The sequence below is a fragment of the Drosophila takahashii genome, chromosome 3R, assembly GCF_030179915.1.
Source record: "Drosophila takahashii strain IR98-3 E-12201 chromosome 3R, DtakHiC1v2, whole genome shotgun sequence".
NCBI classification, from domain to species: domain Eukaryota; kingdom Metazoa; phylum Arthropoda; class Insecta; order Diptera; family Drosophilidae; genus Drosophila; species Drosophila takahashii.
The window spans coordinates 27,840,261-27,865,402 of record NC_091681.1 but is presented as its reverse complement, the minus strand read 5'-3'; the positions used below and the strand labels follow the sequence as shown (position 1 = coordinate 27,865,402).

Genomic DNA, 25,142 nt, shown 5'->3' with positions numbered 1-25,142 from the left:
TTTGGGATTTTCAACTTTGGCGTCGAATTCCAAAGACATGGGCAATGGTTCACAATGGGGACTATTTTTTAGGAATGCCGTGATGTATTGAGAGTAGGTCCTACCGAAAATAATAAAGGTTAGTCCAATTATATAGGCCACTTAATTCAAAATGTCGACCAACATCGGTTTTTTGTATTCTTAGCTATACCGCGGAACCTGTAGGTGATGGAAAATAATTTTGTATGGGACTTTTACTCAGGAGCACCCAAATATCATGGAAAACTTGAAATGGTTCGTGGAAATTTTACAAAGTTTAATTTTGTGTTCCTGTGTTAGCTTGTGCTCACTTTAATTAGCTTTTTGCGTTTAGTTTACCTCACACGTTCAAGTACTTTAGAAAACTAGCGAATGGCACACAAATTTTAATTTATTAAATGTGAAAATAAACTAAAACCGTTTCTGGCCAAAGCGTTATTTTATTGCTTAGATATACAGGCACACGCACACTTTGAGCAAACACAATTTTAAACTCGTTTCATTAATTAAAATGTACGGTTAAATATTTAAATTGGAAATGCCAGAATCAGCAAGTTTGTGTGCACAAAATTAAATTGTTTACATTTTGGAAAATGTGCTTGCGCAGAAATGTGATAAATATTATTTTAGATTGCATTTAGCCGGAGTGCAAACAGAGCTGAACTTTACAATTGGGCATTGGCTTTTATTTGCATTTCTTGTTAGCCGCACTGCAAAAGGTCAGTTAACCCGGGGAGCTTAACTTTAACCGAAAGACGGGGCTGGCCGAAAGGACATGTCATTCATTATGGATGCGGCAAATGCGAACTTTCAACTCCCTGGACTGGGCGACAGCATCCCGAAAATATCCGGCCATTGAAAATGACATTTGCGGCACATCACACCAGTTCTTGTAAAGCGGCAGAGAGGAAAATAACTGAAAATGTTTTAATAAAAAAGGATATGAGATTGCCTTTCATTCAGTTCGTATTTTTGCAATTCTTCAATTTATCTAAAATTTACTTTTAAATAAACTACCTAAACAAATTAATTTTGGTAAGATGATATTTTTAAAGGAAACTTAAAAATGTTCTTTCAGATTTTACTGACTATAAATTAAGAAGTATAATAAAAATAATCTTAAAATTATACATACTTTTGGTAAAATACTTTGACTTTGAAAAAAAAAATTTAAACAGATAAGTCTCAAGCTGGACTCTTGTATATTATTAAAAATAATCGATTTTTTTTTATTTTACAAAAACCATTTCCTAGTACAAAAATTGATTGGAGATTTTTACCGTGCACTCATCCTCCGGGCAATGCATGCGAAATTCACTTCAAACTAAAGTACAAAAAAGTAGGGAAAAGAAGGAAAACTGCCAGCCGCCTTAAACCGATGTGCCATGTAAATAGTAGATTTTGTGGGCGAGGGGGGAAGGACAAAAAGGGGAGATCGGAAAATCCACTTCATCGGCGACGGTTGGCGCGGAAAAGTGTGTCACCTGCAGGCAGGAAGTGCGCAGGTCCTGTGAGAGGAAAAGCGGCTGCCGCCTGATGGTGACTTTTCGCCGAAGACTTTTCACCAACGACATTCGCATTTTCAACCGAAGGCAGAGTGAAATCAAATTCAGAACGTGGTCAGACGTTGTAGCGCGTGGTCGTGGAATTTTCCGAGAAAAACCCTGGGGGAAAATCAAACAGTGCGAGGCAGCAGAAGCAGCAACAACAACTAACTAGAGCAGAGGAAATTGTGAGCAATTTGTATTTTAGTAGTATATTTCTTTACGCGCGCGTCTGTGTGCGTGAGTGTGCGATGGTGTGCGTGTGTCTGTGATGATGAACCGAACAGCGTGCAACAAGAAAAAAAAAGAAAATAATGCCAAAAAGTGCCAAACACAAACAAAAAACGAAAACCCAAAAAAAAAGCGAGGCGAGCAAATATTTTTCTGCTTGAGCAGGGCAAAGAAAAGCACAAACTGCAGAGTATCCATGCTTAAAAAAGTGAAAAGCAATCAAAGTAATAAACGAAAAGGGGGAAAGGCGATAGCGAAACCGAAAGCAAATCAAAAAAATCAATGCCTTTCTGCGGAATTATACGTTGCGTATACGTGATATGTACTAAGCCAGCCAAGTCAAATAATAATAAAGGAAATTCTCACGTGACGCATAAAAAACCAACGCACACTCACACACCAACACGGCATGCCCCCTTAAACACACATACACTTGTAAACTTACTACCTGGGACACAAATTGAAGTTGGCGAAACATATTTGCGCAGCAAAGTTGCTACACAGAGAAAAGAGATGGTGAAGTAGTTATATATTGTGGCTGAAATAGTTATTCGACGCATTTCTTACAAATAAAGTATTAAAATTCTTTTATAGAAAATCGAGATATAGATATAAAGCTATAACCATTTCAAAGCATTCATTGTTCTAGTGCCTATAAATAGGCCACCAAATATTTTATTCGGGAATTTTAATAAAATCATAAGTCATAAAATATATGCAAAATACGCCTATAAATTAGACTTGAGCGATATTTAATCTTTGTGAACAAGGAATTCAAAAACTTGATTTGTGTTGTCAATATAACTTTAAAAATGTTGAAAATATTAAGAAATTTGAAAATATGGTGAAATAACAAGCGGTTGAAACTCCGTTGATACATTATATTATATTTAAAATACCTTTAGCTACTTTTTCCTCTGTGCATTTGGGAAGCATATGATTATGATGAGCTTGTCTTGCAAACTTCGCTCTTTTTTTGGGGCTCGTGGCTGGAAAATGACAACAGCTGGATGGTCGAGTGGGCGATGTGGTGGGCCAAGATTGCCTTTTGCCGCATTTGTTGCCGCTATTTTGCATACATTGAATTTAATGAACTGCCTGTGTGTGTTGTGTTGGATTTGCTTTTAATAATTTAGCTGGCTGCGGACTAAATGGCGCTTTTAAAGTATGAACCGTCAGGCGACCCCAATATGGGCGACAAACGAGCGAGATGAGGCAAAAATAAAAATATAAAAAATGGAAGAAGGCAAGGGAGGAACACGAACCATTTAATGCCCCTTCGCACCCTCGGTGCGTTTGTATGGGTATTTCGTTGAGTGTGTGTGCAACCCCAAGTCGGAAGGGCAGGCATACTAACACAGTTTAGCCGGAGGACTACGTCATCCTGGCCCAGAAGCTTTGTAGCCAGAACCCAAAACCCAGAAGCCAGCAGCCAAACCAAACCGAACCGAACCATACCAAACCATGCCAAACCAAACCAAAGCGAACAGAAACTGAGCTGAAACCCCGGACTCTCGGGGTCCTTCCAACTTTCCTTTGGCGTCGTCGCATTTTCGCATTCACAATCACATCGCGTGGCATATTCATAGGCGTAAGGATACGGCATAGGCATATAGTCTGGCCTCCACTAACACACTCGCATCATAACCAACACATGCACAGTGGGGTGAAGTTATAAGGACTCGAGTTCCGCTGCTCCTCCTTCGGATCGATTCCGGGTAACACAGACTTTGCGGCAGTTGCCGTCGCACACACTAAGCGAAAACTGTAAGGCCTAAAGTCTCTTTCAGTAATTTGTGGAATTTATAAGTTGGATTCTAAAAGTATGCAACATTTTATGAAATTAGGGTTATTTAAATGGTCTTTGAAAAGAAATAAACTGATAATAGTAATATAATATTTTATATGGACAGAAGAAGATTAGAGGATATATTATTCTTAATGAGAATAGGTTTTTTAAATTTTAGTTAGGGATGTTGGCTGGGTTTACCCTCAAATAAAAGTGTGAAATCATATATTTAAAAAGATTTATGAATTTTAAATTTTCTTATTTTTAAGGAAAATATGCCCTTTGGGATGTTTATTTTCTCAGTGAAGTGTCAGCAGTTGCAGTTACTTCGTTTACTCGCTGCACGACAATCTGCATGCGGCATGACATCGAGGGTCTGGGGATAGCGAATAGAGGCAGGCAACGGGGCGTGGCAGCTACTGCCTCGATGGAGACGTCATCAATTTCTATCCAGCCTATAAATGTACTAGAGGTTCACATATATATTCCACAAAGATGCCTTTGGGGCGGCAAGTGTTGCAGCAAGTGTTGCAGTAAATTTCGAGCAGATCCGACTGCTGCCGGCATGACCCTTGACCTTCGACTTGCACCATGTGCCATTGGTTCCCCCTCGATTTTGCCCGTTTATGCTTCGATTTGTCGCCCTTTCACCCCTCTCCCCTCCCCCTCCCCCTTCCCCGCCTGCAACTGCAAAATCATTTGCCATCGAAATCGCATGTCGACCAGCTGAAATAATACTAAAAGCGGAAAAGCGGGCAAAAAAGAAAATAAGACAAGTAATATAGCAAACCGAAAACCCAACCAGAAATCCTTGTCGCACAGTTTGCGTTTATAATTTATATATTACGTTCCCGTACGAGGCTTCTCTTGTTTTAGTTGCGCATTCGGCCTTGTCTTGGCCAAGTATCCGTATCCGTATGCGACTCGGAATTGGAATCGGAATCGGAACCCGTATCCGAGGAGGCCTTTAAGTGTGCCCGATGGCATTTCGGGTTCCCCATCTCGTTTAGCCCAAGGAGCTGCCCGCTTTATGGCTATTAAAATATGCATTTAAATAGACACCATACCATTCCATATACCCTATACCTCATATACCACATACCATATAATCTTTGATGCGGCCTGCGTCTGTCTCCGGTTCTTCGAGGGGCTTCATATTCATGAGTCTGAGTTTGAGTATGAGTACGAGTTCCTTTGGGGCGTTGTTGAAAATTGAAATTGTGCGCTTATTTATGGAGCCCTGCTTGGGACGCTGGCGTTGATTGCCGTAACGCCCCATTGCCTGGTACATGACTATAATAATGATTGCCATTTTTATAGGCCAGCAGCTCCTTCAGCTGCGAAGATAAATTGTTTGTGCCCGCGCCGCCGTTTGGCTGCCTGGAAAATCGTTTCGCTTCGACATTTGAATCCTTTCGCTCGAAAGTTTTGGCTTTCGGTGGGTCAGCATGAATGCCAATGAAGTGGAACCGCAGTTTCTGATTAAGTGCTGCGTATACTTAATTTTTTGGGCAAATACTCGGGGCCCCGGACTTTCGTGGGTCGACAGCTCCTCCCATAGGCGCAGTTAGCTTAATTGCACTAATTAATTTGGCTGAGGTGAGTCTGTAAATTGCGTTTAGCCCCTTGCCGTCCTCACAATGTGTTTATGTGTCCTGTAAGTAGCTTAAGGATAACTAAATGCCAGCCTGTGTGGGTGAAGTGACCATCTCTGGGGCTTTCAGTGTGTGTATGTCCCACCTCCAGGATAAATAATACAATTGCCAGCAGTCGACTGGCCCCGTTTTGCTGATGACACACAGACCCGAGGAGTCGAGAAGTCGAGGAGTCGAGCGGCTGAACTTCTGACACCGCCAAGTGCCCCTCATTATGACCCCCAGTACATTGTATATGTGTGTAGTATATATATGTGGCTGCACGTGTGGAATATTAAGCAAACTGTGCAAACAGTCGTTGTCACATTAACCATGTCATGGCAAGTGCATATGCCAATCTATCACCCCCGACTCTTCGGTTTCCAATGGAAGAATTCTACACTAGGAGAACAATTCATGTGAAATATGATGAATAGCAATCTACGAGTTATATTTTACGACATTATCTGCTAGATATTCAACATCATGAAATGCATTAAGTTAGGAAATTGTTTTCTCAAAGCAAAATAATAAAATAATAAGAAGCAAAATAAAGCTTTTTCTTCGTTCAGTCAATTCCGAAAAAATCTTCCAAAATAAAAATTTCACGATTGCTTTTTATGTTTATAAAATTTTAAAAAAATCAAAGGTGATGTAAATCGTTAGAAAATCTTCTGGATAGAACTTGTGGATTGAGTCAATAACTTATATGTAAGCATATATTCGAATAAGTATTTTTTGTTGTGGGTTGTGGTTTGTCTAGAGACAAAGCTTTTAGTTCCAAAGTTCGCGATTAAAGCCGGATTCCACGAATCGAAGATTTAAGTCTACATTCTCTTATCTAAGCTTCTAAGCGGGTCTTGGAAAGTCAGCAATTTATTCAGAATTAGTTCGTTGAAAACATTCGACTTCAGTATAGCTACGCTTATGAAGTGTTTAAGTTCGCTCTGAAGTAAAAGTGGAGTGCAAAAAAAATTAAGCAGTTAAAATTGGTAATTTGCGAAGATGTTAACTATAAATGTTGTTCTCTAATTTTTTGTGAACTCATAATTTTCATAAGGAAAATAATAAAGGTTCTAATTAGTTTAGGGTTAAATTTTAACTATTTTTCCCAGTGCCAGCCAACATTTAGAACGTGTTCTATTTATAGTATACATTTAAGTAGTACATATTTTCCGTGCGTGATCAATTGAGTGTGCGTTCCAGTCATTTTATGCGCAATTAAAATAACCGATGGCCGGCCAACGACAGCCGCTTAGCGCCACTTCGCGTTCTAAATGGATTCCTGAGCTTATGGATCCCAGTGTTTAAGCTGGGGAAAAATCGCATTAGCCTTGCAAGTGGATGTGCGAGAAGCCTGTATATGTATGTGTCATGTGCACAAGCCCCATTTTTCGCACGTGTCCTGCACACGACGCAGAGGTTAAATATTGCAGCACTTTCATGCGATTCCTGGAAGCCCCATCCCAGCGCAGCCACATCCGCAATCGCATCCGGCGAGCGACGGCTAAAAGCAGAAAGATTTGCCTGCCGAGCACAGAAATCGATGGGTACAATTGGGTATATCCAGATTTATGGTGCAATTTCGGGCATCTAATGGGGCGTATGTATGCCTCAATTTGCACTAATCAGGATAGAAAAGTGGCAAGTTATTCTATATATGGAAAATGGTTTTAAATTATTTGAGGCACTTAATATATAGATTTCATATTTTTTTAAGAAAGGTATTAACAAAAATCCACAAAAATGCTATTATTGAAATTAAAAAAAAATAATTTTATTTTATTTTATTTTTATTTTATTTTAAAAAACCTGGAAATATTTGAACATGGAAATACCACATTTACTATAGGTATCACCGAATTTTAAGCCTAGTCTTGACTTTATCCATCTGTCTGTCTGATTGCCGTGAATAATGTTATAATGTGGGTGAATTTGCAAGTTGCAACATTCATCGTTAGCCCGACACCGGCAAAGTGCACTCGGTTTGGGACTGGAAATTTCACTGCGATTGCAAATGCGACTTCGGATGCATTGTTGATGGCTTTTTGCATGGCAAGCGAATTTAATGGCACAGAATTTTCCTTTGTTCGGGAAATTGAGTTTAAATTGCCCCCGCAAATCGACGCCAGAATGAAACTGGGCCACCGCAGATCGAACGCCGGGTGATATCCGCTCATTTCCCCCATTTCGAATTTGCCACAGACAAAGGGGCAGCAGATGAATCACAAAGTGTATGTATTATTGCCCTGGGTGTGTGACATGCTGACATATCTGATTTTGTACAATCACCCAACTGAACGCCTCGTTGCGTGCATTAGAAACTCATTAACCGGGCTCATATTCGGTTTCGGTTCGCTTTTGGCTGGCTGCACACCGGTCGTATGGGTGATACGACACACACACAGGGCGTATGGGTGATATGGCACACGATTGCTATGTGGCATTTGCACTGCGAGATATATTTGACAGCTGCAAGCGCAAAGTCAAACCATTTATTTATAAAATAATGTGTCAGGGCGGCAAAGGTTAAAAGTTGCCCATCGACTGCCATCCACTGCGGGCAACAACTGGAATCAATTGCAATGGCAACTCGATGGAAATCCGTTTACATTGAACTCGCCCCCACTTCCTCATCCCCCTGCCCCTCCCCCTTTCGTTTTCCCGCCTTTCTGCCAGCGGAAACGGAAATGCACAATGGCAAGAGGCAAGCGCCGCCCGACGACAAAGACCCGAGTTTATTTATTATCAAAGGGCATGGGACATACATCCGCCTGGCAAGACAAGCTGCAAATCTTCGCCGGCTCTTTGTTCGCCTTTCAGTATTTCAGTATTTCGGTATTTCAGTATTTAAGACACGACCCTCGCGGGTGGGAGGGTGTGGGCTAATTGGGCGCTGGGGTGGCACAGAAGTTTCCAGGCCAGCTACCCTTTTCGTATGGAGTCAAAGGTAGTGTGCAGGAACCGCCGCTTGCCACGCCATGTTTCGTGATTTCCTTTGATTCAATGCGTTTGCTTTTAGGGGGCTGAACGATGGGGGATGAAACAGAGGGGGCGGGGAGCACCGACTCACGCCCCCTACAACGTGTACAACTCACGCCATTTCCGCTCGCCAGTCGCCTTGCTGTTGTCGTCGTCGTCGTCACAGTGCACTGAAAACAACTAACTTAATTACAGAAATTAATTTATTTAATTCGGAGTGCTTTTAGAAACTAAAAATAGATTTTCTAATATTTTATACTTTGTTTTAAGTTGTTTCTTATTGGCAGATTTTTAGGACTCACTCTTATTTAAAAAATATAACTTAAATAACATATTATATTCGTTTTATCTCAAAATACCTCACTAATGGAATGGGAAATAAATATAAATAAACATTTGTCTGTCCCTATGATTTTAAATAATATTTCATTTATATTTTTCCCTAAAATAAATTGACTTTTGTCTGAAATCAAAGGTCATGTTGCCAGTTCCGACATATTTTTACTATCAGTGTGACTTTGTAACCTTTGTTTGTTTGGTTGCTGGCAATACTTTATTGTATTTCGCATTTTTCGCCATTTTATTTATCGCCCTTCCAATGACAACCGAAAGCGAACCAGGGCGCCTCCAATGGCCCCAAATCCTGCGAAGGCTCCATCTACAGAAACATCCACCTGCGTCTGCGACAACTGCCTCGAAGTTCAACAGTTTCGGCCCGTTCCAGCGATCATAATTCATTCATATTTGGCCCGGCATTCGTATATCCACTTAGTAATCCGGGTCTTTCCCGCCGCCCGAATGAAATGCGAGCCCAAATTAATTCATAATGAGGCGCAGCGAAGCAACAGCAGCCAGGAATTTTCCGAGCTTGCTTTTCGTTTGCTGCATACTGCGATGGGCAATTTGACAACATGCGATATTTAATTGAGTTTTAATATACGCTATTCGCACACACACACACACACAGCTTTTCGCTTGGGGAGCATTTGAAATATAAAACTAAATGTAACGTAATTTAGCCATGAATGCGATAAGCATTACTCACACTATGCCGTCTGCCGCAGAGTAAGCGAGGGTAAATGGATCGGATTTTACGTGGCAAGTGAAATGGAATGAGTCACGAATTAACTAGCGAATTTTCATATTAATATATACTTCTTTTTCTGTCGCAGTTGGTAATTCTATTAGGAAGCTCAAAGGAGCGTGCAATTTCATTTCAAAAGTAATTCAACGGCAAAACAAGTTTTTAATAGAAATAACAGCGCGCACTGAGGGAGTTTGTTTAGGACCTCCGACAATTAAAGTGCCAGGACAACTTTCGTTATTTTCAATTTCATTACTCCACCTTCGCAAAAGGGAAGTGAGCCTCGGGGGTCTGATTCATGGAGCGTGGCCACAGAAATGCATCTGGAGACCAGGACAAAGGAACGCCATCCAATGACCTGTAATCGACTCGAATCGATGCGATGTTCTTGCCCACTGATTGCTCAATCGCCCATTTCATTTGGGTTTAATTTTCGCCATCGCCATCGACAGCGCCAGAAAATTCAGAGCGATTCCCCGCGGGTCGGAACGCATTCAATTTGCCACACTGAAATTTGCAAGAGTTGAGGGCAATCCAATTAGCAAATTTCATTGCTCTCAGCATTTTTACCTTCATACCGTCATACTTTCATATCTGACTGGGGTTTAATTAATTCTGAAAATTCCAATTCAATCACTGGCCCCAAATTGAGGTCTCGTTGGAAGGTAGAACATTGATTTAATTATTGAGGCTTAAGATTGGATTGGTTTGAGTTTGCGGTTTGTGCTGCAAACGAATATATGGCTAAATGAAGTGAGAGCTGTAAACAAATAATTGACTTTATTTTGCTTAGTTTATGTTTATTTTCTGCTAAGGAAGTGAATCCTTGAATATTTTTCAAACTAATGCTTTTACTTGAGCTGAGGAAAATTCATTGTCCCTAATCGATTTGACTTCATTTCGGACATTGAAATATTGATTTAATCATTGAATTGTAGCCGCAAGCTGGATTTATTTCGGGGACGCGAGTGTGTGGGTTCCTCAAATAAAATAAGAGCAGATTCTATTAGTTTGGCCGAATCTTGGAGCCCATTAAATGGCACATCGAGGGGCCTTTGTGTGGGTGTCGTTTTGGTTGGCCAAGAGCAATGGTGTGGTTATCCGTCTTCGTCCCTTGGTCCTTTGTCCGAGTCACTGACTGCCTCTTGCCTCTTGTCTCTCGGTGTCTGTGGTTGTGCTTGTGTGTGCCAAATGCCAGGCCATTTGTTCCGAGCACATAAATCTTGGCAAATAATTGCTGTAATGGCACGCATTCGCAAAGATTCTGGCCTCAATCGATGGAGGGCCGCTTAAAATATGCGAAGCGAACTGCATTTTGGCTCTGGTCTTTAGATTCTGCACTTAGATTGCTCCCATCAGCAATCAATAAAGTTTAGCATGCACCAAGTACAGTAGTGTTTCCCTAATTTAAATATTATAATCTTTTTTTTAGCACTTGTAACAAGTGAAACCTTTTTTCCCCGTGCAGGCAAAGTAATCAATTGATGTAAATATTGGCTTTCCCTTTTTTTCAATGCCATCCTGTCACCGATATTTGGTGCATTCACTTTTTTCCTGTTTACATTGGCTCTGTGTCGCATTTCAATGTGCCAATTAATAAAGCAAATGTCGCTTTTCATTAGCCAAATTAAAAGTGGATCAATGTCAAACTAGGGAAAAATAAAAAGGATAAATAAATGTGGGAAAAATAGATTTAATTTTTAGGATACACCAAAAATACTTACTTAATCTTGTAAAAATAATTAAAAAACTATTTTGTTGTACTCAAAATTTATAGTTTTACAAGAATTCCTTGTGTTTTTCTCGTCCAAAGTTTTATTTCCTTCTTTATTTCCTGATTCCACCTCAAGAAGTTGCCCTGTATCTGTATCGGCGTTTACATCTGTATCTGTATCTTTTGCGAGCCGAGTATCCATCCGGCTGGCGCTTAGCCAGAGTGCGTTTCGTTTTGGCGGCGTCTGTGGAGCTCGAGCCCACTTGGACTGGCGCTGTTTGCCCTCGTTCCGCCGGCTTTGCCATGTGGAAGGGCCCATTGTTTGGCTTAGCCATGTATGTTTGGCTATGCATTGTTGTTACTGCAAATACTCGAACGGCACACACGCACACACACGTGGGCGCTCGGCACATGTGTGTCCTTAGCCATTGTTTGCTGAATTTATTGCACGAATTTCTGAATTGGCTCTTTGCGACTGTTTGTAGTTTTATTTTCTTACTTTTACACCCCTAAGCGCGTGTCCTTGAGGCTTATGCTAAAACAATGGCTATTCCTGGGCTCCGAAAGTATTTATTGGACCATTCTCGTCCCACACACATCAAAACATTATATCCTGGGAAACTGGAAACTGGGGGATGGGATGAATCAGCCATCCACCTGCCTTATGAATTATGCTTGTGTCATGTTAATTAGCACGATCTCGTCCTGATTAGGGTAACCTCCGCTGCGTGGGCCTCTGCGTTGCGCATACGACACGTTGTCGCAGGCGAAAATATTTCGTACAGCCGCCGGCAAAACGAACACGGCACACGTGCTACAGTGAGGACTAGTCTTGGGCAAAAATTAACTTAGTTTACCGAAAAATTCAAGGGAATATTAGTATTTGTTTTTACAGAAATATAATTTAAGCTAAAATCTTGAAAACATCTTGAAGTCCTCTTTAAAAAGTATTTATGAAACAGCGAAATAAAGACACACCCACCCAATCACATTCTTAATTAAAAACTTTATTGGTAAGAAATGTTTAATTTACGTACTTGGTTAGTTTGCAAGTTACCCCACTTTGTGTTGTGAGTACAGTGAACTCTGTGTCTGACGAGCGGCAAACAAAGGCGGAGAGCGAACAAAGAAGTGCCATGAAATGAAGTCCAATTTGATTTCATTACTCCAGTAATTACTAATTAGTGAGCAAATTGAACTTGTGCTCGTGGCAGCGGATAAACTCGACAGGATTGCAGTGTGGATATAGTGTGGGAACTTTCACTGTACCCGCAAAGTTGGGACGACATCCGTTGCGGCAGATGCTGTTGTTGCTGATACTATGGTTGTAATTTCCTTGTTCGTGGTTGCCTTTCATGTGTCAGGCATTTGTCCCATCAACATCACCATGCCCGTGCCCAATCCTCTTTTGTCATCCTCTTAAGTCCCCGTGTTCCCCCGAAAGGCAGTCACATGGAATATATTGCGTATACGCCGTGTAATGAATACTCATCGTCCAATTGACAACGCATGAATTTATGAAAAACGAAAAACAATTCCTCGGTTTACCAATAAGGGGGGTTTGGGCATAACATATGTGCATTTATGTCGGCATAAATATGCAACATGTTTCCCGTACATCATTTGCGCCTCAGTGCGTCACGCGTTTACGAGTTCCTCCTCGCAGGACATATCCGCAATCGTAATCGTAACGGAAAACCCAAACCAAGGCTTAAACCGATGAATTTGTGTAACGCATTCGCTGCGAGCGAGCATAAATTACAAGCGAATGAGGATTTTCACTGTCTGCCTCTTCATGGCTGGAAAATCCTGGCAAAGTCTCTCCTTTGGGTGCCCGAAAGCATTTATTCTCAAATCAGCAGCAAAGCTGGCTCATTTGGCTGGTAACCAAGGCCCAGAACAAAGGCATTTGCCTGTCAAGGACGCTCCTCATGAGTGTATGTTTCCATAAACAATTGCGATTAGCCCTTCATTTTTGGCAAATCTTTATAAATAGAACTGCGGACATTTTTGTACTTTCTGTAGGTTCAGGGATTTCAATTTAAGCTCGGATTGATCCTAGAAATAAAACCGTGTGGAAAAAGTTTGTTTTTTCTTTGTGTCTAAAAAAAAACAATGAACTACCTCAACTTGTACTATATATATATCTAAAATAGCCTGAGACAATAGACTTTTCCCCCCAAGGACGTAGACAAATTTCTAAAAATACTTGTGGTTGGCATTCTTTTGACAAATCTTTATAAATAGATGTGGGGACATTTTGAGACATGAAAAGCAGACAAGCCGCATTTAAAATGGATGGTTTTTAATGCTCCGCAACAGTGTTTATTAAGGCCACTGTGTGGTTTTGGTTGCACGTTATTCAGCCGCACTGCAGTTTATTGTTCCACCTGGTTATAACTAAAATCTTGATTGCTGTGGACTGCATAAATTTCCTAAAATAATTGTGGTTGAGCCTCAATAGCTGTTAAGTTCTCAGCTTAAGCTGCCACTTAACTTGATTGTTATTAATGCTGAAATTCTGTGTTTATTTTGGCCAATAAATTGTGTTGCTCTCGGCTTGAGGTAACTATTTGACCGGCCTGGAGTGCATGTTTCGACCAGATATGCAGACGAATGCCACAATTTGGCCACAGACCCTGACATGGCCCATAATCGCTGACTAAACAAGCGCCACTTGTCGCCCAACATGCGTTGCATGTTCCGAAATGCATGATTTATTTAACGCTCGGTCGTGTCCTGCGCAACCACAGCTCGCAAATCATTGTCATGCCATTAAATAGTATAATGGAAAATAGATTTTAATTAAATGCTGCAATATTTTTCGGCTCAACAATGGATTTGAACGTCCATATCCGTTGGCCGGCGGCTGTGGGTGCGCCTAATCCAATTAACTGTCATAGACACACAAATTGGCCGTCACTCAATTTCGCTGTGCAGTGCCAAAAAGGCCAGAAAGCCGCCCACAGCCAGTGACAGTTTTCGTCCTGGCTCTGGCCAACTGGACAGCGGCATGGGTGGAGCCGAGACTATGTGTCAATTTCGGTTTCAGTTACAGACTTTTGGTGGCACTTTCGGAAATTGTTTCAACAGCGGTTTGTAATTTCACACGCCGCAAAGTGATTAGCCCGGCTTTGTCCCCCTGATTGAAACGCCCAGCCAAAAACTACTACCGAACAACAAACACCAAAACCAAACCCAACTAACCCAAAACCATTTTCCGTTTCTTCTTCCTCTTGCAGTGACAGACTTTGATGTGAACCGGAAACGAGGGCAAAAAGTCAAGCTAGAAAAACCAAAAACAGGAGCAGAGGAGCCAGGCCAATAGTGTGCAAATTGATATAGTCGGAGCAGCATGGATGAGGAGCACGACGACGATCGAGTAATATGAGATTAGATGGGGCTCTAGAGCCCCGGCCCCGTCAAGGAGCTGCCACGTTCAAGGGCCGCCAGCCCCTGAGGCGCGAGACCCGCGAAACATGTGAGACACAGCAACAGCAGCCAGCTGATGAAGACGACGAGGCCACAGACGCTGAGTGTTTGACCACCAACCACAGCAGCAGCAGCAGCAACAATTGCCAAGTCAACTTGGTCCTCAAACCAGAGAGAACAACATCAACAACACCCACGCCCAGAAAAACAACTGGAGGCAGAGGCAGAGGCAAGGGGATAGCTACCACCACCGCCGCGAAAACGCATACCATATTAATGGCGCCCAACGTGGGGCATCAGCGGAAGAGCCTTGGCCTTCGACTTCCGATGAAGCACGGCCGGCGGATGATGGGTGCGGGCTGGGAGCGCCTTAACGGTCTGGTCCTGTGCCTGATTTCCGTTATTGCCCTGCTGCCGCCGCTGACGCTCGGCGATGACGGCGATAATTTCTTTGCCGTGAATGCCTTTAGTGCGGGTCCGGAGACGACAACGCCAGAGTTCGGTAAGTAGTCCAAGGCCCAGATAAGGATGCTGCACCAGGCAGCGGGATTACGATGGGCTTAGCCTCATTTAGGAATGCGATATACATAGACTGCAAAATGGCGTCGTCGTCATCGAGGTGTCATATGCTCATTTGTATGCTGGCTGCCTTGACAGCCTTTTGTTCCTCTGGCTGGCGGCAATTCCATTGCAATTGCATAAGCTCTACAGTGGCATTTAATTCTAAGAGTCTTGAAAAGGGCCTGTCATAGTCTCCTTTTTAAAAGGAGTACAAACTTTAAAGATGCGTGTTAGGACGTGTAATAAAGGTCTTTTTAATATTTTTACCTCAGCACTGTACATTAAAAGATTCCTGAAATATGTTTTGCTTGTTTAGTTCTTACCTTGAACTGAGTTCACATCCTTTCTGCTTTTTAATAAACTTAATCCTTGGAAGCTGTGTGCCTTTAAGCGCTTTTCAGACTGCCATACAATACAGGAATTCCTTATATAATTTCCTTGCCTTTTTGTTATCCCATTTGCTGAAAGCTTCTAAGGCAATGTGCTTGGGTTCGTGCTTCGTCCTCATCCCTTCGAGCATTAGAGTAGTTTTCTCATCCAAAACTTAAATGGCCTGTCTGCAATGTGTGCTAGTCGGAATGTGAAAAGTTTTCCATGTACTCGCATGGCTTTTTTTTCCTAGTACCCAGTTCGTCGAGGAGGCCTAATGATGGTGCCGAAATAAGCAAAGTTGGCTTTAATGGCTCGGCCCAGTTTGGTTAATTATAAATGCCGGCTCTGTTTAATATGGGGCCCTCGGCTCTCGCCTGACATGTGCAATTTGTAGTCAGATTTTAGGGCCTTCCACGGCGGGTGAAATATGGCTCGAGTCTGGCCATTGGGTAATCGCTTTTTGGTGGGGCCACAGCCAGTGGCTTCCACTCTGGCCATCAAAGGTTGGCCTCGGGTCACGGACATGGTCCACAGCAGAGCCCCCAGGCAGCCACTTTGTCAACACTTTCACAGAGCACAGAATTTCCTCGCCGGGGCTGCAGCGCCACGGAAACCAAAACCAAATAAAACTCATCTGGGGAAAAAACGTAAGCAAAGCTTTGTGCTGCGGCAGCTGGGTTTCCTCTTGGCAGGCTGCAAGTGGAGGGTACCACGGGGTCGATTGATGTGGCTTGGCACTTGATGCATAAGTAATAGCTGCAGATGGGTTAACCCAAAATGGGGCAGTCGCTTGACCTTCGCAATTCTAAAAAATTGTAAATTCCCAAAGCGAAGAGAAAATAAAAGAAATAATAAATATTTTCAAGGATTTAATCGAATAACATTTTAGCCCTTAAATGCTAACCATTATTAACTTTCTTAACTACAAATTTTCAATTAATACTTGATCAATAAAAAAGTATACCTATTTTACACTACAATATAATACTGGGTAACTATTCAGATATCATATCAAATTGTATAACTATAGAAGTGACTGCCCTCGAGATATGAGCGATATTTCCACTTGGGTATCCGGCGGTCTAGCATTGCTGAAAAGCCCACCATTAGTCGCATTAGCATTCATTTTTCGCAGCCCCTCGCAAACTAGAAACCTATTCATAGCCAGTGCATTTAAAAATAAACCGCAAGCAAATAGAGCCCGCCCCATGGCACAAGAATACTACCACTAATACTGGCACATGGGCATGAACTGGAAAATGGAAAATGGCGCACCCGTTTGTGCATGAGCTGCCATTTTGTTTTGTCTTTTCACTTCCGTTGGCTTAAATGTCGGCGCATCCGCTGCCTTATGTTCTTGGTTTTGGTTTTGGTCTTGGTCTTGGCTTTTGGGCCCGGTAATTATGGGGCCGGAGTATCAACAGAATTAAAGGTGGAAAAGGGAGGGCCTAACCCTTGGCTGAGATTTTTTTTGCCGGGTGGGGAAACCCCGGAATCCCCGGAATCCACGGAATCCATGGAATCCACATGCCGTAGAGTTGCTCCCAAGAGCTTAATTAAGATGTGAAGGGCCGCAAACGCAACTCACTGCCGACTCGAGTGTTTTCATTCCATTCAAAGTTAATGAAGGATTCCTAGCCGGGCAGGCTCAAGTGCACCGAAGTATGTATGCTCGGGGGAAAAACACACACGGGTGAAAAACAAAAAAGTGAAAAGCGAAAAAGAAACCAGCAGCACACACAAACACCTCGAAGGCTGCTAAAGAATTTACATTTTAATCTGCCCCCAAGTCGTCGGGGGATTTGGAAAGCATTTCGCAGAAAGTTTGTGTGCCAGCTTTTATTTTTTATTGATATGCACAGTGGCGAATCGAAAGTTTTCTAGCAGCGGTTTCATTACAAATTTTACCCATGGGATTAGTCAGGTTGACGTAACCGCAATATCCTTTCCCTATCCTCTTTTTCTCGATAGATTATGCCAGCCGTGGCCAGAAGAAGTTCGGGGACAAGTGCGATAATACCCTGGAATGCGGCTTCCCCGGCTCCATTTGCGATCCCAAGAAGAAGTCCTGCCAGTGCACCGAGGATCTGCCCGTCACCAATCACATTGACAAATGTGGCAAAGGTAAGGCCATTACTGGAAACCTTTTCCCTCTAACATTTTTTCCTGTTTTTCCCTGCTGTCAACCTGCCAAGTTTTCATTAAAAAAGAGTCAAGAAAGCTGCTGTGGCAGCAAAGTGAAATTGTCTTGATTGCGGGCCGCTGACGGAAAATCTGTAAATTAAAATAGGAACTTGGCAGCCGCCGCAGGGGGGTGGCAGCAAACTGCAACTAATGCACATCTGACATAATTATAATACATATTCCCCCGCGTGGCACACTGTAAATTATAATCAAATCGCTGGGACATTCCGAATGCGTATTTATGGCTGGGGATCGGACGGCAAAACCGCTGACAGCCGAAGATCTATTTTTATGGGCGTGACTAAACTGTAATTCCGGGCCCAAAATCTCCCGGCCATTGATCATCGACGTGGCTGACAGCCAGTCAGTCAGTCAGAAGTCTCAGTGGTCTCTTGGCTCCCTGGCCAAGTATCTTCAATCTGCAATCTCCAAGTATCGTAATCCCCTACGACCGGTGCAGTGTCGCCGGGTCTCAGAGACCAGCCCTCCGCCTCGGCTGCTCCACGATAATATTTGTCAGCCGAGTGGACGAAGCGGCGGAAAGTCAATCCGCCCCGGCCATATCGCACTTCAATCAGCCATTAAATCAATCCGCAAACAGCCGCGACAGCCGGGAAATATTTTTCCTGATATGGTCTCACTCGCCTGTTGTCGCTTGTTTACTGGTCACTGAAAAAAAGCAGGGTTTTAACTTGAAAATGTCAGTAACTTAAAATGGATTTAATAGTTACCCATGTAAATAGTGTTCCAAGACATTTACTTAGCCCAAAGATAAATTTACTCACTAGATGAAAAAGTAAATGGAAATTTCGAACTGAAAGTGTTCATTCCTGGATAAATATAGAACCATATATCTAGCAAATTATAACAGTTTTGTGTAGATATTTTTTTTCTCTTAAATAACTGTCTTTCTTTGGGAAAAAAATTTAAAAATTCAAATTTGAATGCCAATCTATTGGCAATTTTATACGAACTCAACGCGGTATGTCATTCTAAATTCGCATTATTTTTTGCTTTGTTTCCGAGAAAATACCTTTTTTTTTGTTGGTTATTGAAAAGTAATTCTCGAACTGCCATAAAAATACATTCTTAAACCAAATAGGTACCTACAAAAATATAAAGAATATTTTTAAAAATTCTATTAACCCTAAACAGGAACACATTTTTCCTGTATCTGTACATATCATGACTCATGTCAACTCAACTGATTCCTTATGGTCTTCTCTCTACCCATTTTTCTCTTCCATAATCCCCCTGCAGAGGCCGCCGTGAACGAGTCCTGCTTCTTCAACGAGCAGTGCGAGATGCGATACTTCCAGACGGAATGCCGGGATGGGCGCTGCATCTGCCGGTTCGAGATGTCGCCCATTTGGGCCAAGGACGGGTCCGTGGAGTGCAAAGGTCGGTGGTCGAGTAGCAAGTAGACATTAAGCCGGCACTGCTTATGGTTAATGGGGCTGTGTTGTTTGTCCTTTTGCCATTTGGCCATTTTGCAGGGCGCCAGGACAAGAGGGGACCCGAGACCTACATCGATCCGGCCATGATTGGCGTGCTGGTAGGAATGGCATTGATGTTTGTTATTATTTGTGTCGTCCTGCGATTGTTTAGCCAGTGAGTAAATTGCAATGCAAACATCTTCATCCTCATCGCCCCCACAGTCACACACCCACACACCCACACACCCACGCCCACGCAAATAGTTTAAGCTTTAAATCTGGGCTAAGCCAACAGTCACAGACCATTAAGGATATCGTATCGCTTGACTGCACGAATAATGGGTATTTATTTGTGAATATGTCCAAGGAGCTAGAAAAAGTAAAATGTGTTACGAAAGGTAACCTAAAGGATTTGCTTATTCCTTTAAGTTTAATACCTATATCATATAAAATTCTATAATATTTAAAACCTTTTTGAACGGATACATATATCTCATATCTTGACAACTCCTTAGCCATATTTGCATCGAAAATCAAAGACCCCTAATCTTAAGTTCAACCAGCTCATCCGTTGGCTTGTCAATAAACTGGGTCAATTGGCCTGTCGATGCTTTGATGGGGCTTCATTAATTTGTGGTTGGCAGGCGATACAGAATTCGAGCACCAATTAATTTCCAGTCTAATAAACAGCATTTCTGCATTAATTGGCATTAAGTTGGAGTAACCATGGCCCCCATAAATACATCCATATCTTTGCACAATTACACCCCCGCTTGTTTTGCCCCGCATAAACCGGATAATGATGATGATAAACCGCGGAGCCGTGAAATGTGACTAATTCCTGGCCGTAATTTTGCAGAGCTCGCTGGCGGGAGAACCGGACCATCTTCAACACGCCCAATCCTCGCCTGATGAACGTCTCCCTGCTGCGGGATAGCAAGCTGCTCCACGGGCAGGAGCGCCGGGGATCCAGGATGTCGGTGCGGGCTCCCTCCCGGCAGCCCAGCATGGCCTCCCTGCGGCCCCACTCCCCCAATCCGTCGCTAGGTAAGACAGGTTTGTATTCCATGCCCCCCAGACGATGGTCAGCCTCCGCCAGTCTCTGGTCTCCGGTCCTCCGCGATTGCATTTTTCCGTTTCTTGTTTTTCCATTTCTACTTTTTCTACATTTTTCCGATTCGTTTCCCCTTATTTTCGACTCGTCAACTTGCGGAACTCTCTTCTTACAGCCAAAAACTATACGAACAGAGAAAGAGAGAGACCCCCGAATACTTACTTATCCAGTCAATCAATCAGTCAGTCAGTCAGTCAGCCAATTGATCAGTCAGTCACCAAACAAAAAACGTACAAAATCATCCAGCCAACTAAACTAAAGTCACCCGGGGGTGTGGATGTACGCGAAAAACGTGATGGGAGTGTGAAAGAAACAAGGCGAAACCCCCATGCAACTCGATATTATTGAAAGTGTTATTGAAAGCTATCGATGGTACAGTGGTAGACAGGATTTCAGTATAGGATTTCAATATAAAATTCTAATATTGTTCGTCTAATGAAGACTAAAGAAGTTAAGATCCCTTCAGCATGCTAAATTCATTTAAAAACCTGGAATGGAATGGTATACTTTTTGCCTGCTTTCCGAGTCAACCTTTTGATTTATAAACTGTTATCATAAAATATTACCAAACATAAACTCCATTCGTTAATAAAAATAATAATGCTTCAAACGATTGAGAAATGATTATAACTATACATTTAAATCTGTAAAAAAATAATTAAGGAAGCTTCAGGAAATAAACATTTTTATTTTTACCCATTCTCCTTATGGTTTTTACCCGCAACTAGTGCGCTGGGCAGCATAGTATCGACTATCTGGCCATATTCGCCACCTTATTTTCGGCTAAAGACTAAAGACTGGCGAAACAGGAACAACAACTCTTCGGGGGGCTCAATCAATTTGACGGACAGTTTAAGAACCGTTTTACTCAACGCCATTACGGTGATAATTGTTGGTGTGCTAAGCCCAGCGGACAGTTGTTTGAAATTACCTTTTTTGGGTTATTTATATTCTTGTTTGAGTTTTGCGCCCCCACCAACCAACCAACCAACCAACCAGCCACCCAACCACCGAAACCACCCAATTAACCCACTGACTCGATGTCGCGTGCCCCAGCTAAAGGCGAAATATTAAACGTATCCAACCGCTCATTCCCCCCAAAACAAACAAACAAACAAACACGAAACAAACTGAAACTGAAAACACAAATAAAACCGAACACAAAAAAGGACGAATGATCCGCTCGAAGAGCAACACACGGTCGAGTGACTCGCGGGTGAGCGATGTGTCCACCTGCTCGAGACTCCTGGAGCATCCGAGTGCCGCCAGCCAGCACAACCTGGTCCACAGCCACTTTCTGCCCTACGTGCCAACGACCACGGCCAGCACAATGACGGCCACGAATGCCACCGCAACGTACGCTGCCTCGGCCACGCCCTCGCCCACGCCCACGCCCCCGCCGACGGCGGGTCACCAGCAGCCACCAACCATGGGGCAACGCCATTAGCACCACCAACACCGCCAAAGCCACCACCACCACCAGTCCGTGGTCGGAGTTCTAGAGCTCTAGAGTTCTACGGCAGCAGAGCTCTAGATCACCCCGCCATACCTACATATCTGTGTATGTCCGCAAACGTATCACACTCAGAAAACGCTAAAAACAAATGCATCCATATCAGGGTCCAAAGAGGTAGGCAGACCTGAAAGCAAACCCACACCCACTCCCACTCCCACTCCCCCAAAAAGAACCCACCCAAATCGTTGACAGTCTGCGTAGTGTACTCGTAAAGTTGATGTCTTGTCTAGCGAAAGTTGTGTCCAAACAGTTGTAATCTTACACTCGGGGAAATCACGTTAGCTGAAGTCGGAAGATGTCTTGGTATTTGATTTTTAAAGTCTAGTAATTCTTATGAGTATTCTTTAAAAGTAAAATATTATTGTTTTAGTGATATCTCAAGGTGTTGTAATACTTCTCTCTTCTATAATTCCGAACTTATTTTATGCAATATTATTAAACTTACTCAAACTTAAGATCCTTAATTAAACAACTAGCTATTTTAAATTATGAATAGTTTTTCTATACACGATTTCATAACGTCTTTTTCCCGGTGTACTCGTAGTCGTTGTTCTTGTTGTTGTTCTCGTTGGCTCGAAGTGTTGTTACCCTAGTCTTAATCCGTAGTCGAGAGTTGCGGTTTACCTGTATGTACTACTACTACTCCAACTTCCACCACACACCCAGTACTAAGCCTCCTTAGAAGACACCCAAAGATACAAAAGCAGACCAAGATGCAGACACGATCCGCTACAGAAACAAGAATATACGATCGTAGATACTCGATACTCGATACCAAACCTCATCAAATCTTTCTCTCTTTCTAACCTACTCTGATCCATTGCAGCATCCCTTTTGAGTTCCGTTTCCGCTTTGGTTTATTTCCTTTCTAGCACGGCTACCTATCTATAGTTTCCTAAACCGGCTTTTTTAAGATAAATAACTTTAAAAGGCAGTAAGCGATCGAAGGAGTTTTTAGGTGATTTAATTTAAATATTATAAAAAATCTAAAAATTATAAAGAAATCATTGTTAACTCCTTCGATCGACTGCTTTACCTAGAACATTCCACGTAGAAAGGGGGACTCGATGGATCCAGTGGGTCACTCCACTCGAGGTCGGGCCTCCGTTGACCACATTGCTGTTGTCCTGTGATGCCAACGATAACTTCCCTTCAACCGGTTATCCGAGTAGCGTGTAGCTGAGATCCTTAGCCCCCAGAAACTCATCCCCTTTCCTTCGGATGGCCATCCAATCTTCCCCACAGGATCCCATTCGGAGTCGCATGGCAGCAATGCATCGGCCGCCTCGGTGCGCTCCAATCGCAGCAACTCAGTGGCTCCCGGCAAGGTGGCCCACCACGAGCGCCACGGATCCGCCCATCGCCAGCACCACCCACATGGCCACCAGCAGCCGAAGGAGCAGCCGCAGTCGCCGCAGGACCAGTCGCTGATCACCAACATCACCACGAACCCGGTGGCCGAGAGCGTGACCGTGGAGATCATCGAGCCGGGACACAAGTAAAGAGGAGCAGGATCGAAAATTTCAAGTATAAAGCATGATGGTTTAGGCAAGATTAACTGGCTAACTCTCTGACACACGAACACTGGACACGAAATGCAAAGAAGAAAAAACCAAACATATAGTCACGATATATGCACGCGATAATAAGGCGGGTCCGCTCCCGAAAGGGGCGTGGCCCCGGCAACCAACACACAAAAAACCAACACACACGAGGCCATTGTTCGACTCTTTTTGACAAAGACAATTTTTGCAATTAATGGAAATTTTTTAACCAAACCAATTATATACTTATTATATAAATAGGGAGCATATAAAAGAAAAACACACACACATACACCCAGAACAATGCTAAATGAATTACTTACGTACGACTACACCGTAAAAAATAATTGAAAAAAACCTTGCATAACAAATTCATACTACTCTTTTTTTCAACCAAAAAAACAAAAAAAAAAAGAAAGAAAAGCGAAAAAACCGAAAGAGAAAAACTTTATAAATTTAAATAACATATTGTAATGCAGTTATATAACTAAGCTTTGGGTTAAAGGCTTTAAGGATTCAAAAACAAAAGCACAGCGTAGAGGAAACCTTGGGCAAGATCTCAATCGTAGTGTTCTATAGCCAGCCATCGGAGGCACTGCATCGTGGCCAAAGATGCGATTAATTGGCAGAAAAAGAAACCAAATGCAAACCGCTGATACAACGCCTTATCTATACTTATATTATAGATCCAATTGCCGCTCTAGCTCCCACAGATGGATGTTATTACCCAGAAACAGAATCGATGACAAACCAAGTTGAAGAAATATTTAACAACCTCGGGACCATATTTTATAATCAAAATATGCGTTTCATTGCGAAGCACGCACGTTCACGTTATTCTCGTTTTCGGTATTTACTTTCGGTTCTCGAACATAGTGTAGGTTCGGATGTAGGGGATACTGAAAAGGAGTACCTATATTTTTTAACAACTAGCTGAGCAAATTTTAGGGAACACTCACAACATGATATTAAGGATAATGATTATACAAGCTCGCCAAGAGTCCAAAATCTAAATTGACTTCCAGTTGAACAATATGATTTGAAGTTTCAGTTCGAACTTAAAAGCAACGTAGATTTTATGCTGAGTTTTATTTCGTTTCGACAGCCTTTTTACAATCTCACACCGCACATTGCAGATCGGGGCCGAGTATTTTCGGGCAGTGTATTGGGCTAGTCGGGAATAGGGGAAGATTTCCGGGTCTGTCTAATGCGAAGGTCGAACTACAATCGGGCAACGGATCTCCAAGTTATAGCCATAGTAGGAATAGAAATCGATATTGATAAGGTTTAGTTGTTGCCCCCAAAAACAGACGATTCTCATTTGCTTTTGTGCTCAATCAAAGAAGCTTAACTGTGAGAATACCAAATGAATACATGATACAAATAAACGTAAAGCGAAAAAATCTTAAAGTTGCTTGAGAACTTCTAGCTAAACAATTACAACTAGAGTAAAAAAAGGAAAACTTAAAAAAAAAACGAAAACAATTTTATTAAAGCATCGAATTTTTCTTAAAACCAAATGAGCAAACAAACAATCTTATTTCTAGGACAACCAAATCTAGTTACTTATTTACATACATTCTAAAGGGCATTCAATAAAACAATCTAGGCTTTGGAATTTGGGGAAGAATTTCAAGGTCTAACTTTGTTTTTACCAACCGCAAAACACTTACATCTAAGCACAAAAGATTTAGAGTATATTACAACTAATTATAAAAGAGAATACAAATAAATGAATCACTGATTTTTCTATTTACATCAAATATTGTTGAAGGCAGACTTTAAGCGAATTTTAAATAAGCTAAACCAATGACGAGCGTAAGAAAAGAATATTTTAAAACCAATTATATACATACATGAATATGCTTTATTTACTTTAATATTTACATTATACACAACAACTACATACAACTATTATATGAACTTGTATTAAAGTTTCGTGAAAAACTGCTACCAAACCGAATGCGATAAATTCATTTACACTCTA

General features: G+C 42.1%; 1 protein-coding gene across 6 annotated transcripts; it reads left to right on the top strand.

Annotated features, from left to right (window-relative positions):
* Positions 1-1,614: 1,614 nt before the first annotated feature.
* Positions 1,615-24,631, top strand: jus (julius seizure). Of its 6 annotated transcripts, none has more exons than XM_017143553.3 (7): positions 1,615-1,750; positions 14,239-14,930; positions 17,333-17,485; positions 18,806-18,946; positions 19,042-19,156; positions 19,841-20,028; positions 22,857-24,631. In XM_017143553.3, exons 2-7 carry the CDS (start codon positions 14,384-14,386, stop codon positions 23,111-23,113), a joined length of 1,401 nt encoding a protein of 466 aa, XP_016999042.2. In that variant the 5' UTR covers positions 1,615-1,750; positions 14,239-14,383; the 3' UTR covers positions 23,114-24,631. The 6 variants fall into 6 exon arrangements, with proteins under 6 accessions (XP_016999042.2, XP_016999041.2, XP_016999040.2 ...); XM_017143552.3 differs by having other exon boundaries at positions 19,841-20,037; XM_017143551.3 differs by lacking the exon at positions 22,857-24,631 and adding an exon at positions 21,265-21,646.
* The last annotated feature ends 511 nt before the right edge of the window (positions 24,632-25,142 follow it).